We start from the raw sequence: 22619 nt of genomic DNA, 5'->3' as shown, positions 1-22619 counted from the left end.
CGTGGCCGATGTTGATACCTAAAGGATTATGGACATAGGGCGAAGCTGCCCCACCCAAAGAGGTCAGCAGCGTGCCGTTCCCCTGCACAGATGTGAGCCCAACTTTGCCAAATAATCCTGTTGCTCAACGAGTTGGAAACCCTCACGTGTACAAGAATTCAACTTTTTGCTAGTATTCTGTGGCCCACCAGCATCAGTTTGTGACCTCTATCTGGTCATGTTAGGAGTGAGTCCTGTTCAGTTAGTGTCCGCTTGCCCCCAGAGGGTGTGAGGTGCTCTTGGGAACTCCTAGAGGGCAGAGTCAAGCCAGTGCACCCCAGGCCCACCTACTCTTGGGGGTCCCGAGGCTGCCAGACTGATTAACAAGTAGATTTCTAGGTGCCTGATGTCAGCGAGTGATGGAGGGAGATACTATGGAAGTCAGGATTCCTGGGGAACTGAGACCATGGCCCAGGTCTGGCACCACCAGAACCACATGCCAGCCAGCCAGCCATGCCACTGTGGATTTACAGACCTTATCAAGAAGGGCCTGCACGGGTCTAGGGGACCACCAGAGGCCCTCTGATGGGCACAAGTGACACCCATAACTCTCTCGACTGCAAGTTATGAGAAATCCAAGCCCTACTGTCTAAATAAACATGAAAATAATTGGCTCCAGCATCCAGAAAGTTCCTAGTAATCTGGTCTTGGACTTGATTGGATCCAGGAGCTCAACAAATCAGAAGGCTGCCTCCCCTCTCCTCTGGCTCTGCTTCCCTGTGCACCCCGCCCCCCCCCCCCAGAGGACCTCCCTCTAAGGAAGGTCGCCCTGAGTGGCAAGATGGCCTCCTAGTTCCAGACCTCTTCCCATCAGCTTAGCAACTCCAGAGGATTTTCACTGGCCCAGACTGGGTCACGTGCCTACCCCTGAACCAATGACACAGTCAGGAATTCAGTGCCCTGATTGGCCAAGTCCCCCTCCCCCATCAAGTTCAAGAGTGTGGTGCTGCAAGGAAAATGTGAGTCCCTGATCAGAAAAAAGATTCCAGGGCTTCCTCTTTCCAAGCCCCTGCTCTGTGTCCTGCAGCTGTGCCTGCCTTCAGAAAACCCAAGATGAGGCGATTTAGCTGAAAGCTGGGAATATGGTGGTCAGACACAGAACAAAGCACTCTTGTGTCTTAGCCCATGCTGGGGGGGTTGCTTGTTGCTGCATAACTGCCCCTCCCCCAGCAACCTGGTCACACACTCCCACTCCTCGAAGTGTCTTCAAATTTGACTCTGTTCCTGGCAACCCCCAGCTTAGGACAGAATCCATAACTGTCAGCTGCCATCGTTATTCTACCATATACTCAGTTTAAAGGTTTTAGTTTTCACTGGAGTTTTTTAATTAACCAGAGCCTCTGTCTAAAGTGTTGACTGGACTTGCTTTCCAGTGTAAGAGAGGGTTAGGCCAGGGCTGGGCCACCTATTGGTTTGCTCATCTCCCCCCTCGGAATCCACAGCAGTGTGAGCTCGATCTGAACAGTAATCAAGTTTTGGGGAGTGGGCTGGGCCTGGGACTCCGGCTGACCTGGCAGGCTGTGCAGACAGATCCCCAGGGCTGCGGGAGGACAGGAGCCAAGCCTCTGAGGCCTTCCCACACTCAGTTCCTTGGCCCTGGGTCCTGCCTGGCCCCGATGCCACAGCCCACACCGGTGCAGTGGTGCAGCTAGTCTGACCCCTCTTCCTCTGGTTTTCCTGTGTGTAGCCTCACAAGACCCCCCAGCTTTGGCTCAGCCAGGCAGCCACAGTTGTCCAGCTCTGCCTGAGAGCAAAGCCTGGGCCAGCTCCACTCCCAGTCACAGCCCACACCTTCCCTCATCAGCCCTCTCCAGTGCTCCTAAACTTTTGTGAGGTGCCTGCACGGAGCTGGTAACAGTTATGCACCAGCTGCCCAGGAAAGTGCACCTGATAGGCCGGCACTGTCAGCAGGCAGTTTCCTGGGACCCTGAAGGCTGCCTGGGGGCCCTGGGTTAAGGAATCGTATCTGGGAAGAACTTTCCCCTTGCAACCCCCATGGGATTACTTCTTAATGCTTGTATCCTGGTTCCTTACCCTCCACCATCATCAGGGCCTAAAGCATATATGAAGGTAAGCCAATGCCCCCAATTTTTTAATGAATAATAATAATAATAATTGTTGATACATATTGAACACTTACTCTATGCTAGATACTATAGCAAATGCATTATAGGTATTAATACATTTATTCCTCACAGCAACTCTGGAGGTTGGAATAATTAAAATCACACCCAGTTTACCGATGAGGAAATTGAGGCACCAAGAGGTTAAGGAATTTCCCAAAGTCTCATGGCAGAGGGCAGGTGCTGTCCTCCCTACACAGCAGCTGTTCCACCACCTCTAGTGTAATGCACAGTCTCCCTCAAGGCTGTGTCAATGTTTGGACACAGAATGAAATGAACTCAAAGAGCCAAAGGTGAACTGCTCCAGACGAGTAGCCATCACTGATTTCTGAAGACTCCAAGTCTTTGTGCAGGCTGTTTCTGCTGCCTCGGACATAACTTTTCCATTGTTCCTGCCAAATCCATTCATCTTTCCGACCTAGAGGCTGCTTCCTCCAAGCAGCCTTCTTAGTGTCCAGGAGTAGATTGGATGCCCTTGCCCCTAACTCCACGTGAATTCGTAGCCCCCAGAATCTTCCCATCCTAGCCCTTATCACTCTGTACTGTAACTGCCAACCTACATGACTGCCTCCCTTCCAGACTGGAAGTTCCCGAGTGGGCAGGGATTGTTAAAGTCTTGCTTTACTTTGTTTTAAATTATTTAAAAAAAAATAACTTTTTTATTTTTTAGGTATTACATATGCTCAGTAAAGTGCACAAATCACAAATGTGATTCAACTTTTCTATATGTACACAGCCATGTAACCACCACTCAGATCAAGATATGAAACACGTGTATGGTGGTACCCAGAACCCCCACCCCAGAGGGGTCTTATTGCTGTCACCACAGTTTTTGTCTTTTCTTAAACTTCTAATAACTGGCATCACACAGGAATACTGTTTTGTATCTGGCTTCTTGTGCTTACCATTATGTCTGTGAGATTCATCCATATTGCTGTATGTTTCAGTGGTTTGTCCTTTTTATTGTTGTGTAGTATTCCACTGAATGAATATACCAAAATTTACTTATCCATTTTACCACTGACGAAAATATCGGCTAGGGTATAGAACATCAGGAATTCTTATTCTTTGCTGGTAGGAGTATAAATTGCTACAACCACTATGGAAAACTGTCTTGTCTATCATTGTTAAACAATTGTCATTTATTTGGTAGTTATTATGTGCCAGGCTCTGTACTCAGCAATTCATCTGCATTATTTCACTTAATCCTTACAATGACCCTAAGAAGTAGATAGATGCCATATGTGAAATAAGACAATCATGGTATCAACATCACAGGATTATTGTGAAGTTTAGTTGAGATAATACTTTGAAGGATTTAGGGCAATCTGCTATTTTGGAAATGTCTGTGATACCTGTTATCGTTACTACCTAAGGGCTGGGAATTCAGGAGCCTGGGTTCCCATGCCTACCTAAGCCAATCTGAGCAAGTCATCTCAGCAGCCTTGACCTCAGAGCCCCTGGAAGGTCAACAATCTGCTAGCAGGGACCTCTGAGGATGACACAAGTCAGGCCCTCCAATAAGGTCTAGTCTCTAACTTCAAGAAGACAGTCATGGAGGGAGGAGGTCCAAGACTGGGACTGTAAATCAGGAAGGGGCTGAGGAGTGTTTAGAAGCCCTCTGCTACATGCTTCTTCTAGAAGCTTAGTACAGTAGGTACTTTCAAGTGATGATTGTTCAATACCTGTCTCTCTTCTTAGCCTGTAAACTCCACAAGGGCTTGGTCATTGTGTTTTTCAAGCATTCCTTCACAAGTAAGATTTAAGTGCCTCCCTTCCTCCAGGGACTTTGCCAAGAGCTGGGGGATACAGCAGTGAACAAGACAGACAAGGTAGGGAGCGGAGCACCAAACATGGACAGGAGCAAGAGACATGGTGGCAAGGGCTGTGAAGGAACCACAGCAGGGCAATGAGGTGAACAGGAACTCCTGGGGAGAGGGGTGCTCTAAATTAAGTGGTCACTGAAGACCTTGAAGTTCTCGGGAAGGATGAGCAGCCAGAAGGGGCTAGAGCTGGGGACAACAAACTCCAAGGCCCTGACATGAGAAAAGACACAGGGTGGCCAAAAGAGTTGTGAGGGGAGGGGGTTGAAGGAATGGTCTGAGAGGGGTTGAGGGCCAGTCCACGCGGAGTCCTGTAGGACAGGGAGTGTAGATTTGATTTTACAGCCCGTCGATGTAAACACTTAAGCTAGAGAGGTCTGCGTGAAATCCCAGAATCAGAAAGGTCTTCTGAAGAATTTTTGGGGAAGGGGCACACATGGAAGGTGCTCCACTATTAGCTGAATGAACGCAAGTACGCATGGACAGAGGGATGGACGCGCGTCCAGGAGTAACAGCTGTTCCCCGGGGGGCCCCAGATCAGGCGGCCTGAGGCCCTGGTTCTAGGCTCTGTGACCAGGCGCTGTGACCTTGGGCACATCCCCGCCCCGACTGAGGGCCCGGAACTCTGCGTCTCGGGGGCGGGGAGGACGTACAAGGAGGGACAGGGCGCGCGCCTGAGGCCAACGGACGTCGGGTCTTCTGGCAGACCCCAGCCAGGGCCCGAACCCCAGCCGTCAGCCGTGTTTACATTCCACCCGCGCAGGCCACGCGGCTTTTTGCCGCTCCAGCGCCGCTCGGCTCCGCCCCCGGAGCCCGGCGACCCGCCCCTCTGCCGCGCTCGCGCCAGAGCTCCCCCGCGTCCCGCCTGCGCGGCCCCGCCCCCCCGCGCGCGCGGGCCAGCCCACGAGTCCGGCCCCGCGCGGGCTCCGCAGCTCTAGCCGCGCAGGCCCCGCCCGGCCTCCGGGCCTCGCCTCTCCGGCGCGCAGGCCCTGTCACTTAGCCCCGCCCCGCGCTGGCCCCGCCCCTGGCGGTCCGGAGCGCCGGGGCCGGCCAGCGCCACACGGGGCGGTCCTGAGGGCGGTGGCTGGGCGGGCCCGGGCCCTCGGGCGGCCGCTGAGGGGCTCCCAGCCGGTCGGGGCGGGGCGGAGGGTGGCGGGAGGGCGCGAGGGCGGGCCGGGGGCCCGTTCCGCGCGCTGGGATTTTTAAATGTCCCGCTCTTAGCCGGGCGCAGGAGCAGCCGGCTCGGCCGCCAGCGCGGTGTAGGGGGCAGGCGCGGATCCCGCCACCGCCGCGCGCTCGGCCCTCCGCAGCCTCCCGCCTCCCGGCTTCCCGCTCGCCTCTGCCTCCTGCCTCCGGCCTCGGCTCGTGCAGCCCGCCTGCCTGCCGCGGATACGGCTTCGGGTAAGGACCCCGCCGCGGGCTGCCGGACGGCGCGGCAGGCTGGGACTCCTGGAGCGCCCGGGTCGGGCCGGGGTGGGGGTGGGGCGAGGCCGGGTCACCGGGTCCCTGGAGGCGTCAGCGCGGGGTGCCCCGGTAGGGTGACTCAGGGACAGGCTACGGGGAGGTGTTGAGGGGAAGACTGAGGCAGCCGGGACCCCGAGGGAGGCGATGGGCCGACGAGGGTTTCGGGGGGCGTCGAGGGCCCCCCCACCCCGGGTTCCGACCCGGCATCGCGGGCCGCTGGCGGCGCCGCGGGTGACAGGCCACCCCGGGCCCATCGGCCATTTTCCCGACCGGCCCGGGAGGCTCCCGCCGCTGCTGCCGCCCGCGCGGGAGGGGGAGGGGTGCCCGGGACGGACCGGCGGGCCCTGGTCCCCTCCGCCGGCCGTCCTCACCCCACTGCCGCTTCGTGCCCCCAGGCCTGAGGTCTGATCCTGCGCCCAGCGCCATGCCGAGGGAAAAGAAGGAGAGGTGAGTGGCCTGGCCGCTGCGGGGAAGGGGAAGGTGTGCAGTGGTGGGGGAGGGGTGGGCCGAGATTTGGGGAGAACTCTTACCTCTGTGCCATCCTGGCTTTTCAGGGATGGGAAAGAACCCGGCACCATGAAAGAGGAAAGCGGCACCGATGTCTCTGTTCGCTCCAGGAAAAGGAAGGCAAATGTGGCCGTTGTGAGTACAAAGGAGACAGGTGGGGGAGGATTCCCCCCCACCCCCCTTCTTACCTGGGTACCAGGCTGGGTTCTGACCACATATTTATTGATAGGGGGTCAAGGGGGGTGCGTTTGGCAGAAATGGTGCTCATAACCTTACCAGCTTTCTTTTTTTCTCTCTCTCTGTGTTTTTGTCTTTGGGCTGTTTGATGTGTTTCCTTGGGGTGTGGGTTGTTTTATGTTAGTTTTTGCAGGATCCAGATGAAGAAGTTGCCAAAATTGACAGGACCGTGAGACAGCAGTGTGGCAGTCAGGTAGGTACATTTTCTGATTATGTCTAAGTTGAGGGTCTCCTTTTTTGGGGTCACATTAAGTCTCATATTTCCTTGCCTTCTGCTGAAGGCTTTTTCTCTAACTGTGGCCACAGTCCATACAACTGAGCGCTGTGCCTGTCAGTGGGCACTGACCTCTGCCAGCCTTGAGATTCCAGGAAGGTCTGTGTTCCTGACTGACATCCCTGAGATGACAAATATGCGCTGATGTCTGGAAGAACCAGAATGGACCTCACATAACTCAGTCCTCTCCTTTTGCCCTTGAGGAAACTGAGACTCAGTTAGAGGAAGAAAGTAACCCAGAGTCCTGTGCAAGCCAGGGGCGGAGTCTGTCCTACAGCCTCTCTGTGGGCTGGTGAACTGCGGGGAGGGCTCCTGAGACAGAGCTCTTTGGGTAACTGTGAGGATGGGGGTTGTGTGTACACACATAAGCACACATCCACACTTGTGTTTCTTCGTCATGGTGCTTAAGGACTTCCCGTCCCTGCTCCCACCCCCTTTAGGTCATGTTTCAAACTTTTTCCCCCTTTCTGAAAGTTCTTCTAGCCCATCCAGCAATTACCTACAGTGGTCACTGTCACCTGGAGCTTGATCTGTCCTCCACCAGAGTATTAGGAGGACATTCTGTGTAATGATATGTGCATCTCAACACATTTTTAAAATTGACTAGTCCATTTCTCTTGCTCCTCCTTCATGGAGTTCCCGCCATATTTCTTACATGCTCATGGTATCATCATAATATCAGAAGTTCCTAGCAGAAAAAGCTTGTATTATCTCTCTGCCTCCAGAAATGGCTGGAGACTGTAGTTATGGCTCTAGTAGGGGAAGCAGCCTATCTCCAAACTAGCTGATTAGGCTTTCTGACGCTATAGCAGATAAAAGCTGAGCAGGAATAGTATTTGAGCAGAGGATACTGGTCCTGATTAGGTTAGCAGTGGAAGCACATCACTTTGTAGGGCAGTGAGCAACAGCCATAGCAACTGGGTTTGGAAGAGTGAAGGGCTTCAAAGTCGAGGGGCACATTATTTGTAAAAAGTTGTTACTGCACATAAGACCCTAGTAATTAGTATTTCTGGGGAGGTTCCACTGAATATTGAACAATGGCTTGATGATTTCCTTACTGTATTAGAAGAAGAAATACTTTACTTTAGGAAAGGAAATAAGACAGTGCATTCCAAGTTCTTTCCTTTTTTTCCTTTTTTCTCCCTGTAAAGACTTCAAACCAAGCAAGTTAATTTTTGTGGATTTCTACTAAAATGGACCTCTACTTTGTGAAATTCAAGACTGGTTATTTTCCCGCCTGTGTTTTGAATTGAAGTTTTTAAAAATATATATTTATTTACTTATGGCTGTGTTGGGTCTTTGTTTCTGTGCGAGGGCTTTCTCTAGTTGGGGCAAGCGGGGGCCACTCTTCATCGCGGAGCGCAGGCCTCTCACTATCGTGGCCTCTCTTGTTGTGGAGCACAGGCTCCAGACGCGCAGGCTCAGTAGTTGTGGCTCACGGGCCTAGTTGCTCCGCGGCATGTGGGATCTTCCCAGACCAGGGCTCGAACCCGTGTCCCCTGCATTGGCAGGCAGATTCTCAACCACTGTGCCACCAGGGAAGCCCAGAATTGAAGTTTTTAACTTAGGATGAAGCAAAGCTGTCCCTGTTGACTTCTTGGAGTTTTAGGGTAGTTTCTGTTCTCAAAGATAACCTGAACTGTGCCTAGGGTGCCTAAGGTGGGGCTTTGGTCCTATCCTTGGACTGCAGAGAGTTGATAGATGTGATAACATGAATAGCCATATTATTTCCCACTAGAAGGCGTTTTCATGGTTTTTCAGAGATTAATGACAACAGGTTTCTACACATTTTGCAAAGTAGATAGCTTGAAAATTACCCATCATTTATGGAGCAATCAATGTCTTATGTTATTTCTCTGTGTAGATTCATGAAGCTAGAATTTTGGGGTAACAACCTTTTTGCCAATTAATTACACAGAATTTTTCTCTGGAGTTATCATAGTTCAGCCCTGTTCAACAGCTCTGAGCTACTTGTAGCCCTCATGCTCAACTCCATGAAACTGCTTCGTCAAGACCACATGGAACCTTTGATTCTTACCTTAGGTTTTTCTCAATGAAGATAATACTCTTTTATTTAAAGTCTATTTAATATATCCATTTTTGTTGTTCAATTTTTTGCATGAGACCCAACTTTTTTACTTTTTTACTGGAGTCCTGGAATTTCTATTAGTTACTTCTCAGAACATAATTTTGCATAAGGTAGTTTTATTCTCAGTTAAAAGTTGGTGTCTTGCTGTTACCCAGTTCCTTCCTAAAGTCAGACTGATCTTGCTTTCTTTGAGACATGGTATACATTCAAGTTAAATGATACAGAATTCATTATTCTGCTTCATCCACTGGTTCCTAAAAGGCCAACTTTGGGAACCATTTGTCTGCTTGTGGTTCACCCAATTTGTCTGTGAACTACAGGTAGGGAAATGTTACCATTTTATCTCCAAAAGCCTCCTCTCAGCTATTTCAGCCATGTGGCTGTAGAGGGTGACAACCAGCTTCTGCTTTCAAAACTAGAATTCATTGTTGAATGAAGAGCAACTTAAAGCAGTTGTAATGTGACCCTTTTTGAGTCAAGGAAATACTACCAGCACATGATACTAGAACTGGAAGGGGATGTTGCCCTTCTCCAACAGCTGTTGGCAAGAGCTGTCATGGTTAATTTGCATGCCCAATTCTTTGCACATTGGATGGAGAAGAGCTTTATCCTGCTTTGCTCTTCTCAGTACCCTGAAAGTGCTCTGGCTTCCTCTGAAAGTGACCGGTGTGCTGTGGTAGCCACCCTGTCCCATATCTTCCAGGCAGCACTTAGAGCCCAAGTTTCTATGTTCATATATAGTCTTCTCCGTTGTCTCTTTTCTAGTCAATATTAATGGTCTCTCTGCTTTAAAAAAAAAAAAAAAGCCAAGAGTCTCAGACTTTTTATAGAGCTTCCATACTGGCAGGATTGTTAACATGCCCTGTCTTCAATAAAATTACTATTTTATAATTTTAAAAATCAATAATAGTCCTTTAGAGTAAGATAATAGAGTAGCTTTAAAAGGAAAAATGTTAAATGGCAAAATGACATTATTTTCCAAATATTAAAAATTGACTTAAATTAAGTATCTGGAATCTTTAAAAGAAGCATTGTTTGGGTTTTTTTAATAGGTATATATATATTTTTTAGATGTTGGGGGTAGGAGTTTATTAATTTTTTTATTTTTGCTGTGTTGGGTCTTCGTTTCTGTGCGAGGGCTTTCTCTAGTTGTGGCAAGTGGGGGCCACTCTTCATCACGGTACGCGGGCCTCTCACTATCGCGGCCTCTCTTGTTGCGGAGCACAGGCTCCAGACACGCAGGCTCAGTAGTTGTGGTTCACGGGCCTATTTGCTCCGCGGCATATGGGATCCTCCCAGACCAGGGCTCGAACCCATGTCCCCTGCATTGGCAGGCAGATTCTCAACCACTGCGCCACCAGGGAAGCCCTGTTTGGGTTTTTAATGATGGTTTATTCAATTAGCATTTATCACTCTGCAAGGCTTTGGGGTGGGTTTCAGAGGTCTTCAGGAATATCTAGGCTTTATCTCTACAGACTTTTTAATATATCCTGTGACTATTGCTTGATTCGGTTTTAACTAGGCAGATGCTCCTTTTGTTTCATTTTGAGTTAAGGAAAAGGAAAGGTCCCCGTTTTGTAATAATTTTGGCTTGACCTGCAACCAAAGGAAGATGTCACATTTGGTGGGTTTTGTTTTAAAATGGGGAGACTTTAAATATAGATGGCAATCAGTTTACATTTTGATTTTTTATACTTGTGATTGTGGAGTGCTTATGTAAATGCTTTTACTGGAAATTGTCTTTCACTTTTAAGACATTTCATTAGGTTAGTTGTACTTATTAAAAAAAACAAATCTTTGAATTGTGACCAAATAATCTCACAACACACTTTAGGAGTCATGCTCAGTGTCTTACTGAGCTGCCAATAGATTTTATTCTTTTGTTTTTTTGGTAACGTAAGAGCTGTTTGCATTTTGTCTTACCCTTCCTGCGTCTGTTTTGCTGCTCAGTCACTTCATATGAGGATGATGATGTGTAGGGTAAAATGCTACTGACTGTAGTTTTCTTAGGTTTTACTGCATAGACTCCTAAGCTAATGACAAAATGAAATGAAAGCTTGGAGTCATTTCTGTGTCTTCTGTGCTATCTCCATCTTAATTTAGGCCAGAATATTGACTTAGGCCTAGAGGTTTCTCTCCAGCGTGAAGACATTTTCTGTTTTACTGGCTGTTTGACAAATCAATGAATGTAAAAACAGCTGGTTTACATCAAACATTTTTTTAATGTGTCTTTCTTTACAGCCTTGGGACAGTAATACAGTCTGTGAAAACCCCTGTTCCTTGATTCCCACACCTGACAAAGAAGAGGATGAGCTCGTATACCCGAATTCTGCATATAAGCCTCAGAGTTGCACACCATCTAGAGCCTCGCCACTGCCTGTACTGAAGTAAGCTGACTGCTGAGTGCCTTCTGGATCTCTTACTCCCTGTGTGCACTCCCGCCTCACTAGTACGGATGCATACTGACACCTGTCTTTTGCTTGCTTTTGTTTTTTGTAGCTGGGCAAATAGAGAGGAAGTATGGAAAATCATGTTAAACAAGGAAAAGACATACTTGAGGGATAAGCACTTTATGCAGCGGCACCCTCTTCTGCAGCCTAAAATGCGAGCGATTCTTCTAGATTGGTTAATGGAGGTGAGCTGGAGCCTTCCTGTTAACTAGAAGCATTGGCCATTTCTAGTTTCTTCTGTGCTGTTATAATCTCTTCAGGTGTTTGATTCCATTGACACATTCTGTGTCTCTGAACTGTGGTATATATACTACAGTGGCCTAACGTTTTTGCTTATGTACTTCCTTAAAAGAATTTCTGAAGTATCTTTACCCCTTAGATATTTTTAAGTTGGCATCTAATTTTTTTCTCAAAGTTTAAGTAGTTGCAAAGGTTGTATTTTCCAATTAATTATAAATATTGATATTTGATCTTTCAATTTGTACACTCAAATTGCATTTTATTTTTTTTGTTTGTGGTACGCGGGCCTCTCACTGTTGTGGCCTCTCCCATTGCGGAGCACAGGCTCTGGACGCGCAGGCTCAGCGGCCATGGCCCACAGGCCCAGCCGCTCCGCGGCATGTGGGATCTTCCTGGACCAGGGCACCAACCCGTGTCCCTTGCATCGGCAGGCGGACTCTCAACCACTGCACTACCAGGGAAGCCCCTCAAATTGCTTTTGAGTGTACACAGTGGAATGTGGATAACAGCTATTTGATAGCCACTACCAAATGTTTAAAAAATATATGAACAAATTTATCTTTGAGTCAGAAAATTTACATTGTTTCTTTTTAACTCCTTGGGATTCATTTCTCTTTACCCACAGAATTTTATCCTAACAAAATATTTTGTTCAAATCTTTTATTGATCACACTATCATACTTCTCTACAATAATTGATCAAAATAACAAGTATTACAAATTGTGATGAATAATTGTTAAACATAAAAAGTAATATTGTATAGGCAGTGCACCTCCTTCTGGGAGGAAGTGTGGGTGACTCAGTAGTGGCTCAATTAAGGACACTTCCTGGACACCTCTGTAAGCCTTGGGTGGGTGAGAAGTGGGCTTTCTTCTGTGATGTGGAAGGACATCTCAGGCAGATCTGTTTTATGAAAGCACATATGGAAGTTGAGTGTCTAAGTATTCCCTAAAACTGAACTGTGCCACGTACCCTTTAGGAAGTCTGTATTAGCAGGGGTATGTGTACCCCTGCTGTGCTTGTCCTAGAGTCAAATCCCCTGCTGCCATTTTATGTCTATGTGCTTCAGTCAGGCAAGTCACTTAACTGTGAGTCTTGGTTTTCTCATCTGTAATGTTTTCTAGCAATATTTGCTTGCAGAGTTTGTGTGGATTAGAAATAAGTACAGTTTACATGGTAAGCAAGAAAAGTTAGCTATTTTTATCATTCTTAATTTGCTTTTCTTTATTGGTCCCTGAAAATGTCAACATAGAAAATGTACAAATGTACAAATTCTTTGGCCTTGCTGTTGTCCACAGACCCACCATGGCACATAGCCCTTAGGGGCCTTTTGGAACATTTTATAATTCCTTGAAGCATTAGATGTGGTATGCTTTAACCTCTCAGGCTTCAGCTCATAAGATGATGTGACTGAGAGGTTCTATTTTATATAATGCAATTGATGCCATTGATGCAATTGATGCTTTAAAGAAATGATTTTCCCTGCAAGTCAATGAAAAAAGTCATGTAATACTATTGAAAGGATAGAAAAGAATGGTAACCTTTATGTCTTCAGTGGGACAAGACTAGAGTCCACAGTTCACAGGCAGTCTCATCTGCAGCAATGTTAAGTTTCCCAGCCCCTAGCCCAGCCAAGAAGTCTGTACATAAGAAAGGCAGTGCTTATGCTGTGTGCCCAATGGTGAGCTGGGTAAAGTAGTCTGAAAGTTTGTTCCTTAGAGAACAGAAGCTCTAGTTTTACTTCTAATCCTATTGTAGTTGTGTTATTTTATAAAAACTAACTCTAAATATGGCTCCACCTGGACTTCAGAAACACTCTTTGGTGATTGATGGAGTTTTCTACTAATGTTCTGTTTGTTGTTTCCTTTGGTACCTTTTCTACTTATTAACCCCATGAAGTGTACTTACATGGGATATACTGTTTAGGAACAGCAGTTTTAAATGCACAATCAGACACTTGATGACAGTAATGAATTGAGGTCTAATATTTCCTTGGTCCTTTTCAACTCCATCATGTACACTATTTCACCATGCCTCACAGCAATCCTGTGAGGTAGGGAAAACAGATATTGTCCTAATTTTATAGTCTGAGATAATCCAAGATAAATGGGTTTGTCTAAAGGGGAGCCTATGCTGGAACCTAGATCTCCGAGTCCTTTGTTTAATGTTTTTAAAAAACCATTTGCCTCTTGTGATTAACAGATTAACAGTGTTTTAGTGTTGTAGTCTTTAAGTAAATGTATGTTCCAGCTTTCAAACTTTCATACTGATAGTGCCCATTGTGAAGAAATATGGTAGTTCTTTCCTCATGTCATAATGAAACTTATAAAGGGGGACACCTTGCTTTGAGAAAATTCCATTTTTCCTTGAAATGCTGCTTTTAACAGGCTGTGAATGTACCTTCTTTCGCAGCCTGTGAACATTTGCTCTTATATTATAGATCACAGAACACTTCATCCTTATACCTGAGTTCCAGTTTTTCATTGTGCATGTGCTTAGGGACAAGCAAGGTAACCATCCTTTCAGAGAAGCCAGGTTCTCTCTCTTGATTTGGTTATATTATCCTTCACCAAACTCATGACAAGTTTTTTGTCTTTCTTTCTTTCTCAAGTAACTGTTCTAAAACTTACTATTTTTTCAGGTGTGTGAAGTTTATAAACTTCACAGAGAGACATTTTACTTGGCACAGGATTTCTTTGATCGGTATATGGCAACACAACAAAATATTGTAAAAACGCTTTTACAGCTTATTGGGATTTCGTCTTTATTTATTGCTGCCAAACTTGAGGTAAATAATTTTCAAATATTTGTTATGTAGTACATGCTTGAGCTCCACTGAGATTAGGGGAAGAGGTCAACTATTTGTCTAAATTTTTCTAATTTGAGGCCTTCTAAAGTTCAGCCACACACACAAAAAAGCTAGAAATTAACCAAGAAAAGTATGAGTATATAAAATGCTTAGGTTAATATAATTCCTTTAATCAAAAAAATTGAACTTTGACCTGAGAGGATTAAAATTTTGGTGTGATTAGAAGGGTGAATGGGCACAGCTTTCAAACATGTTGAAAAGGTGAAAATTTCAAAGCTCCCCATTGAGTAAAAGTTTGATTGATTTATTGATTGATTGATGTGGGTAACTGTTTCATTTCTTTCACAATTAATGCATTTTGAACCACTGGAGTGGCTCTTGTATTTATCCCATCAATGTACCCTTTCCTTCTTTCTATATCAGCATATTAAAAAGAATAAATTGGGAGGTACATTATAAGTTAAAACTATCAGAGATGGACTTTTTGCCAGTAGTATCTTCCTTTTATTTCCTTTCAGGAAATCTATCCTCCAAAGTTGCACCAGTTTGCTTATGTTACAGATGGGGCTTGTTCAGGAGATGAAATTCTTACCATGGAGTTAATCATTATGAAGGTTGGTTACAAGTTAGTTTTTCAGTCCTTTTTAAAAAATCCTACATAATATCTTTTCTATATTCAGCATGAGTGCATCTGGCTAGGTGTTCTCTAGGTGGACACACTGTGGCATGGGAAATGGCTGCATTTTGAACTCCTTTAGAGGACCAAAGGGAGTAGTAATGTCTTTTTCTTTTTTCAACCATTGGTCTCTTTTCTCTCTGTTTTCCCTTAGGCCCTTAAGTGGCATTTAAGTCCCCTGACCATTGTGTCCTGGCTGAATGTATACATGCAGGTCGCATATCTAAATGATTTTTATGAAGTGCTCCTGCCGCAGTATCCTCAGCAAATCTTCATACAGATTGCAGAGGTAAGTGGCTTTATTACCTCTGTGGGGCGACCTACCCCACCACTAGATGGAGTAACTTTAGAAGGGATGTGTGTTGGCCGTGTCCCTCAGTGTTCTTTTCTTCTCCATAGCTTTTAGATCTCTGTGTCCTGGATGTCGGCTGCTTAGAATTTTCTTATGGGGTACTTGCTGCTTCTGCCTTGTATCATTTCTCTTCATCTGAATTGATGCAAAAGGTTTCAGGTACGTTGGCTTTCCAGTCCATTCATAGGTGTATTGAACTTATAAACCAGTTGTTGGCCTCATTTGAGCCTAACATGTATTTTCATTGCAGGATATCAGTGGTGTGATATAGAGAAGTGTGTCAAGTGGATGGTTCCATTTGCCATGGTTATAAGGGAAACAGGAAGTTCAAAACTTAAGCACTTCAGGGGAGTTCCTGCTGAAGATGCACACAACATCCAGACCCATATAAACAGCTTGGATTTGCTGGTCAGTACTGTTCCTTGTTTCCCAGACGAATTCTTAAAACTGCCCGAGCAGCCTCTTCACTTTCTTTCCCACAGGCTCCAGATATCCCCAAAAGACTCTGATTCTTTTAATTCCATGGCAAAGAAAAATGGTGGTCAACAGATCCTCTCTCTAAGTATCATGTAGCCCAGAGACTTTTAGATTGTTCTTTGCTATTTTTTTCCTTCACTCATCTCCGTAGAAAAAAGCACAAAGTAAGTGAAGCCCAAAGGATACATTCTTCCATGTTAACATTTCTGGCTTTTATTCTTATCATCAGGACAAAGCCCAAGTAAAGAAAGCCATATTGTCTGAAGAAAATAGGATTTCTCCTCTCCCCACTGGGGTCCTCACCCCCCCACAGAGCAGTAAGAAGCAGAGCAGTGGGCAAGGAACAGCATGACCACACCAGCATCCTCACCAAAGACAGCTGTGCGGAAGTGCCTGCCCCCAGTTCTCTCCCGTCTACTGCAGCAGAGGCGTGCATTTGCTTTTACAGATATTTAAATGGAAGAGCATGTCTCTTCCGCAACAGAAGTTTTCTGTGGATGGCATTGGACAGGGAGAAGTGTTTCTTATTGAATGCTTAGATTTTTTTAATAAGTGGGTCAAGTACACCAGCCACCTCCAGAACACCAATGAGTGCTCCAGATGCTGCTAAGGAGGGTGATACTTGACTTGATTGACTGTTCACACAAATAACAAAGGCTTGAAGTTGAGGAGTGCCATGTTGCTGTTGGTCTCCCCCTGGCTGTTCTGGGTCGAGTCGTATTAAGTGGAACAGGTGGTTGTGAGCGTTAACGGTGCGCAGCCCACAACCAGCTATGCTGGGGGCCTCCCCTTTCCATACTATCAGTTGACAGTGTACAATGCCTTTTATGAACTGTTGTTTTGTAAGTGCTGCTATGTTTATCCGTTTTTTAATAAAGATAAAACACTGTCTTTGAGACAGCTGGTTTTATGAGCTATGTCTGGTAATTTAAGTTAGGAGTCAACTTTGAATGTGGCTATATCAGGTTCTCTTTTTTAACTTCATGCTTCTCAAAGCTCAAGCCTCTCAAGCAAATATATTAAAAGAAAACTTTTGAAGTGAGCTTCAGGTGCAGCCTCACAGGCCTCCTCAGGGCCCCTGAGCTAGAATGAGGCTCTGATTGGCATCTTCCAACAGTGCCCTGTGAAGTGGTGGCTCCCGGCGGCCTCACTGGCTGGCTGTGGTGATAGTAGTGAAGTCACGTCTGCATCGAGAGGATTCTTAGGTATGATTCCTTCCCGAGCACAGGACAAGGGTCATAAAGTATCTGTAATTAGTGTTATTTAATACTCTTTTCATCCTTACCCAAAGCTTAACCTAAAGTATTTTTTTGTTCGGAGAACTTGTTAACATAGTAGCCTAAAACTACACTTTGAACAAGAAAATGCAAAGTAAAATTATATGTAGTTCAAGGCCGTGATATTCGTATATAGTCTGTTCCCTGACCATTTATGGAATCACCAAGTGCCTTGCTAACAGAGGAGGTTACTGTCCACTTTAAGGCCCAGTGTGTACAGTTCACATCATGTTTTGTGGGACATTCCCAAAGTGATGGCCTTGTCAAGTCTTGTGTTTCATTTTCTCACAATGCTTTGGTGTATGTATGGGTTCATTAAGGGAGGGTGAATGAGCAAATAAATATCATTTATTTCAACTTGGTATTTTATTATTTTGCAAAAATCTATCTGAAGTAGAAAGAAAAACAGCCACTTTTAATCTACCATATTTATATGAAATTTGAGAGATCCTACTTTTTCACATTGTGATGTTATAGTTCTGGCAGTTCTAATACAGTTTTCTTAATAAATGCATTATAAATCTACATGTAATGGTATTTAGTCAAATGATACTCCTAGCTAATTATTTCTTCATCTCAGAAATGCTCTTGCCTTATAAGTAGTGAATTTTTAATGGTGATCATTTGTGACTTGAAAAATCCTAAAAGTGGTTAATTTATATTTGACATTCTGTGCAAAAATATGGCACTGAAAACATTTCTATTTTCAAAGTTTTATATAAGTTTGAGAGCTTGGCAAATGTGAGGAAACACTGGTTTGAAAGCATGTTTGAGGTAAATGCTTCATGGACCGTTTGGCAAGCTGTTGTACTGCAGAGAGTGTTAGTTACTGAGTATGCTGAGATGAGGCTGCCTTACGTGTAAATTGTCAGAGGGCAGCATTTCTGGAGACTCAGTATTTTTTTAAATGGCACTGTTGCCACAGGCAGCTCTTAATAATCTGTGCTAATAAAGGATAAATCCCAGAAGGGTAAGTGAAATCCATAGTAGCCAGTATTTTCTGTGGCTCTGTCAGAAACCCTAAATGCCACTAGTAAGTAAAATCAAGTTTCCCCTCTTAAAGGAGCGTCTTCCATTTGCTAGCAGTCAGTATAAACTTTGGCCCCTCACTGGTCAGCTCTATACCCATTTGCCAGCTCACGTTTGTTCTGCAATTCATCTGAAACCAGCAGAGGCGAGGTGATACCAAACAGATAGCAGGGGTGGAAGTGGCAGCTCTAGTCACCTCTGGTGAACAAATGCTCTGAGGCAGAGATGCGTCAGCAGGAAGGACCCAGAAAAGCAACAGGAGTGTGGGCCCTCGGTCTAACTTAACTTGTGTTAGAGCTAGAGAAACAGTAATTTATCAAAAGCAACCATGAAGACTGATTGGATTGTGGTAGAGCACACCACACCCTCACATCCCACCCCAGCTCACAGAATTCACTCACTGGCCCTCATCAGAGCTGCTGTCAGGTCTCTGTCCCCCGTGCCCAAGAAAGAAAACACTGGTCTTCAGGTGGTGGGTGTTGAAGGTTTTCCAAGGTCCCCCATATGGAACTTGGACAGCTCGTTGTTTCACGGAGGTCATTTCATACCAGTGGGTGAATAAATGATGCTGAGGTTCACGTTCCTGAGGCCGGTAAGCAAAACTGTGAGGTCCTTTAAGATTTGGAGCTTAGTGTGAGGCTACACTTCTCCAACTCAGACACAAAGGAGATTGGAGTTTATTTGGGCAAAATTAGGCTGTACCTCAGAGCAGGGATGGAAAGAGAAATCAAATCTGATAACGTCTAGTCATATTTACCCAACCGTGCATTTTCCTACCACATGTTCAGCATTTTGAAATTCAAATCACAATTATACCTTGGACATTGTTAGAAGACTATTTTTATCCCTGCTGTAATCATCTAATTTGCTGATTACAGGTCTCAAATTGCCACAGAGAACTCAATTTTTGAAAGAATTGTCCTGTTTGATGAAATATGTTATTCAAGCAATGCAGTCATTTGTTCCACAAGGTTACCTGCCAGGCAGAGCTAACCAGGAGTAATAGCATTAGAAGCCTATACTTAAAATCAAGCATGAGCTAATCTCCCTGTGACAATAGAGTCTTAAATATAATTTGTGGCAGATTCTTTAGTTCTTGCACTGACAGACAATTGCATTTTGTATTCAATGAGCATAGATTTTTCCTACCTCATCCCAATTCCAAATTTAACTCAGAAGACTCTAATGTGCTCAGCTTCACAGGCTAACAGGTACTATTTCCCAGGAGCCTCAGACAGGAGGGCAATGCTCTCCTTTATTCAATAAACACTCCCTCTGCCCCCCTTTTAAATCATTTTACTGATCAATGCCAATTCCAAAAATTGTGTAGCATCTGACTGCGGTGAGGTTCATGTCTGATGCTGGTGTCCCTGGCATGATGTGTGACCTGGCCTCTCCTGGGAGCCCCTGCTGTGTGTTGGCGCTACCAGCCCTGGAGACAAAAGCATGCAGGGCACAGACCACGGAGAGCTCATGAGAGCCTGGGAGACAGAAGAACAGCTGGAATCCTCCAGAGGGCAGCGGTGTGAAAGGTGAGCATGGAGTGGGAGCCGTACCTGTGCTTGAGAGGGAGGCTGTTGAGTCCTCCCCAGCAGGCCTGGAAAAGTGGAGTGGAAGGAGGGAGGCGAGGCAGAAGAGGTGACAAAGCCTACATCACAAAGGGCTTTTGCACGTCAAGCTCAAGACGGGCCTGATATCCCTGGCAGCAGAGCTGGGGTATAAGAGGAGAGTGAGAGCTCAAAGCGACATGTGGGCACAGAGGTTGAGGAAACAAGCCCAGAGTCATGCTTCTGTGCCACAGAAAAGTGACCGTGCAGGCCGCGAGGGGCACGAAGGAAGACGAAGGGGCATCAATGAAAGTAACTTCCAAATGGCCCTGCTTGAGGGACTGCCACGCATCACTCCCAGGCCACAGTGATCTCGGGCCCTGCACCTCTGCATCCTCAGCCAGCTGGAACCTCACCTCCTGCAGGAGATGGACCCTGTCTGGGGCCCACACTGATGTCATTTCTTCGTTGAGCTCTGGAGGCAGTTACCTGGAGCTGGGACCTGGCCCTGCCACTTCACAATGTGATTTTGGGCACCATGCTTAACTTCTCCAAGCCTAGTAATTCTCAGCTGTGAAATGGGGATGATAACAGTATTTGCCCCATGAAGTTAAGAGGGAGATTCAATGGGAGAATGCATAAAAAATGCTTAGCATAGCACCTAGCACATTAAAAAGAAACAATACAAGATGGTTGCCGCTGCTATTATTGCCGCTGATGCTGCTGGTGATACCAAGGTAGGCTGTCAGACTGAGGCCCTGGAGGGGAGAAGCCCTGCAATGGGGACTCCAAGAACACGTGGCACTTGCTCTGAGGTGCCCTTAGCCTCCCTAGGCTCCTCCCCCGAGGTCTGCCCCTGGCCCTCCCCAGACTTCAGCTCCATCTCTCTCCTGCCCTTCCTGGACAGCCTCCTTGAAAGTATCATGTCCACCTGCTGTCCCTCCTCCCTCAGGCTCCTCCAGTGGGGCTTCTGTCCCCACGCACCACACACTACCCTTGCCGAGGCCACCCATGATGGCCATGTGGCACCCTTTAACCTTCATCTCACGGGGCATCTTTGCCACAGTTAGCACTGCTGACCCCACCTTCTCTCAGAAAACTTTTGCCCTCCCTGACTTCTCACACAGACACTCGATGCCCCCTGGTAACCCTCCCTAATCCCATAGTTTTTCTCTCCTCCTCAGAGCAAACCACCACCCCGAGGTCAGTATGGATGATTTCCACACATATTTTGGGAATTCTATCATTTATAGTTGGATTCACAAGCAATAGATTTACAGAAAACATTGCTTTGGGTGTTTTTAAAATTCACATAAATGGAACCAAGCCTCACACATCATAATACCACTTGCTATTTTTTTCAACATTAGTTTCAAGATTTACCCACGTTGACACATGTAGGGTTGGGTTTATTCATTTTTAACTGTGATAGAGTTTTCTCTTGAGCGAATATACCATAACGTATACATTCTCTCCCATGCTGATCCATATAGGTTTCCAATTTTTTCACCATCATAGACAGTGCTGTAGTCAACATCTTGTGCACACGTGTGTCACGTGTGTTAATTCCTTAGGGCACATTCCTAGATGTGGTATTGCCATGTCAAAGGGCATGTGCTTTTGTAATTTTGCTAGATGTGGTCAGTTACTCCCCCAAATTGTGCCAATTTATATTCCCAGGTGGGGAGTGTGAGAGTTCCTGTCTTCCCACATCTGCACTTGGTAATGCTATCTTTTCTTCCCATTAAAATTGCTATTATTTAACTTTATTGGTTTTTCTATGATTACAAAAGTGGAGCATGTTTGTTATAATAAGTTAGAATAGTACAAACACGTACAACATAAAAAGTGAAAATCCCAGAATGTTTTCTGTTCGTACACTAGCATATAAATAAATGAAAACGTTTGCTGTTTTTCTACAGGGTTGTTTCATTCAACTGTATCATCTCTAAGTAGTTTAAAATGCACATACACATACAAACTTGCTCCTTTTTTATTTTTATTTTTCAGTGGTGGCCTGCCAATTGATTTCATTACTTAGCACATAATTTCAGGGCCTGGCACATTAAACATTTTCTCCATGTGTAGATGGATTGATCCTTACATGTATAATCACTTTCATTAAGTTTCTTCTTTTCCATGCCCAGAAGAACATAGGCTATCTTCTTTCTTTCTTCCTTTCTTTCTTTTCTTTTCTTTCTTTTTTTCTTCTTTCTTTCTTTCATTTATTTATTTATATTTGGCTGCGTTGTGTCTTCTTTGCTGTGTGTGGGCTTTCTCCAGTTGTGTCGAGTGGGAACTACTCTTTGTTGTGGTCCACAGGCTTCTCACTGCGGTGGCTTCTCTTATTGAGGAGCACAGGCTCTAGGTGCACGGGCTTCAGTAATTGTGGCACGCGAGCTCAGTAGTCGTGGTGCACAGGCTTAGTTGCTCCGTGGCATGTGCGATCTTCCCGGACCAGGGCTCGAACCCGTGTCTCCTGCGTTGGCAGGCGGATTCTTAACCACTGCACCACCAGGGAAGTCCCCATAGGCTACCTTCTACTTGCAAAAGACCAACATTAAGATTGAAAACCAAGATATTAATAGGAAAGAGTCTTTGGGAACGTTGCAAGGGTGGGATGATATACAAGCAAGTGCCCAGGCACCAATGCATCATCAGAGAGCTAGACAGACCCATCCATTCCCCAGGACTGTGATGAACCAGCCTAGCAGTGCCCTTCTTAACAGAAAAAATAAAAAAAATAAAAAGTTAATATATTCCAGCAGTCACAGCCTGAATCATCCAGAAAGTTCTCTGTGTCTCTCTTGCTAAGCACCTAACCAAGTTATCTCTTGTTAGAGACAAGCAGCGAACAATCTGTGTGAGGTAAAGACTTGGTCAGAAGCGATTCCCCTGGAGTTCTGTGTCCTCCATCCTTCCCCAACCGAAGCTGTGAGGGTCCCTGCAACAGACAGGACAGAGGTTAGAGGCTGAACCTCAGGGCTGTAGGTCCTGTGCTGGCATGGGGGCTTTACTGTGTTTGGGCTGTAAATGGGGTTTTAAAACATTTGAGTCAACGTTTGAAACTTGGGAAAGCTCACATACAGATATGGCTCCCCAGCTCTGGGCAGCACGGTCAGTCTGCAGAGAACCAGAATCCCCACCATTCCCTGCTGCCTTGCAGGGCCCACTGCTGTTGATCTTCACTTGGTGACCTGTGACTC

The 22619-nt window shown here is 45.8% G+C and overlaps 1 protein-coding gene across 2 annotated transcripts; it reads left to right on the top strand.

Annotated features, from left to right (window-relative positions):
• The first annotated feature begins 5149 nt into the window (after positions 1-5149).
• CCNE1 (cyclin E1) lies at positions 5150-17194 on the top strand. Of its 2 annotated transcripts, XM_030874509.2 has the most exons (12): positions 5150-5386; positions 5845-5896; positions 6004-6091; positions 6318-6386; positions 10798-10943; positions 11056-11191; positions 13888-14034; positions 14574-14669; positions 14886-15020; positions 15131-15242; positions 15334-15491; positions 15790-17194. In XM_030874509.2, the coding sequence occupies exons 2-12, from the start codon at positions 5874-5876 to the stop codon at positions 15910-15912; spliced, it is 1233 nt and encodes a 410-aa protein (XP_030730369.1). In that variant the 5' UTR covers positions 5150-5386; positions 5845-5873; the 3' UTR covers positions 15913-17194. The 2 variants fall into 2 exon arrangements, with proteins under 2 accessions (XP_030730369.1, XP_060145521.1); XM_060289538.2 differs by lacking the exon at positions 15790-17194 and having other exon boundaries at positions 15334-15781.
• Positions 17195-22619: the final 5425 nt, after the last annotated feature.

Source organism: Globicephala melas, chromosome 19 (assembly GCF_963455315.2).
Source record: "Globicephala melas chromosome 19, mGloMel1.2, whole genome shotgun sequence".
Taxonomy (NCBI): domain Eukaryota; kingdom Metazoa; phylum Chordata; class Mammalia; order Artiodactyla; family Delphinidae; genus Globicephala; species Globicephala melas.
Note: the sequence above shows the minus strand (reverse complement) of the source record. Positions and strands in the feature narration are given on the sequence as shown.

Bases quoted from the DNA above. Each gene is read 5' to 3' on its own strand.
- CCNE1 (XM_060289538.2), top strand. From the start codon at position 5,874: ATGCCGAGGGAAAAGAAGGAGAG. The intron at 6,387-10,797 runs GTAGGTACATTT...CTTTCTTTACAG, and splicing joins GACAGCAGTGTGGCAGTCAG to CCTTGGGACAGTAATACAGT. The intron at 15,243-15,333 runs GTACGTTGGCTT...TTTTCATTGCAG, and splicing joins ATTGATGCAAAAGGTTTCAG to GATATCAGTGGTGTGATATA.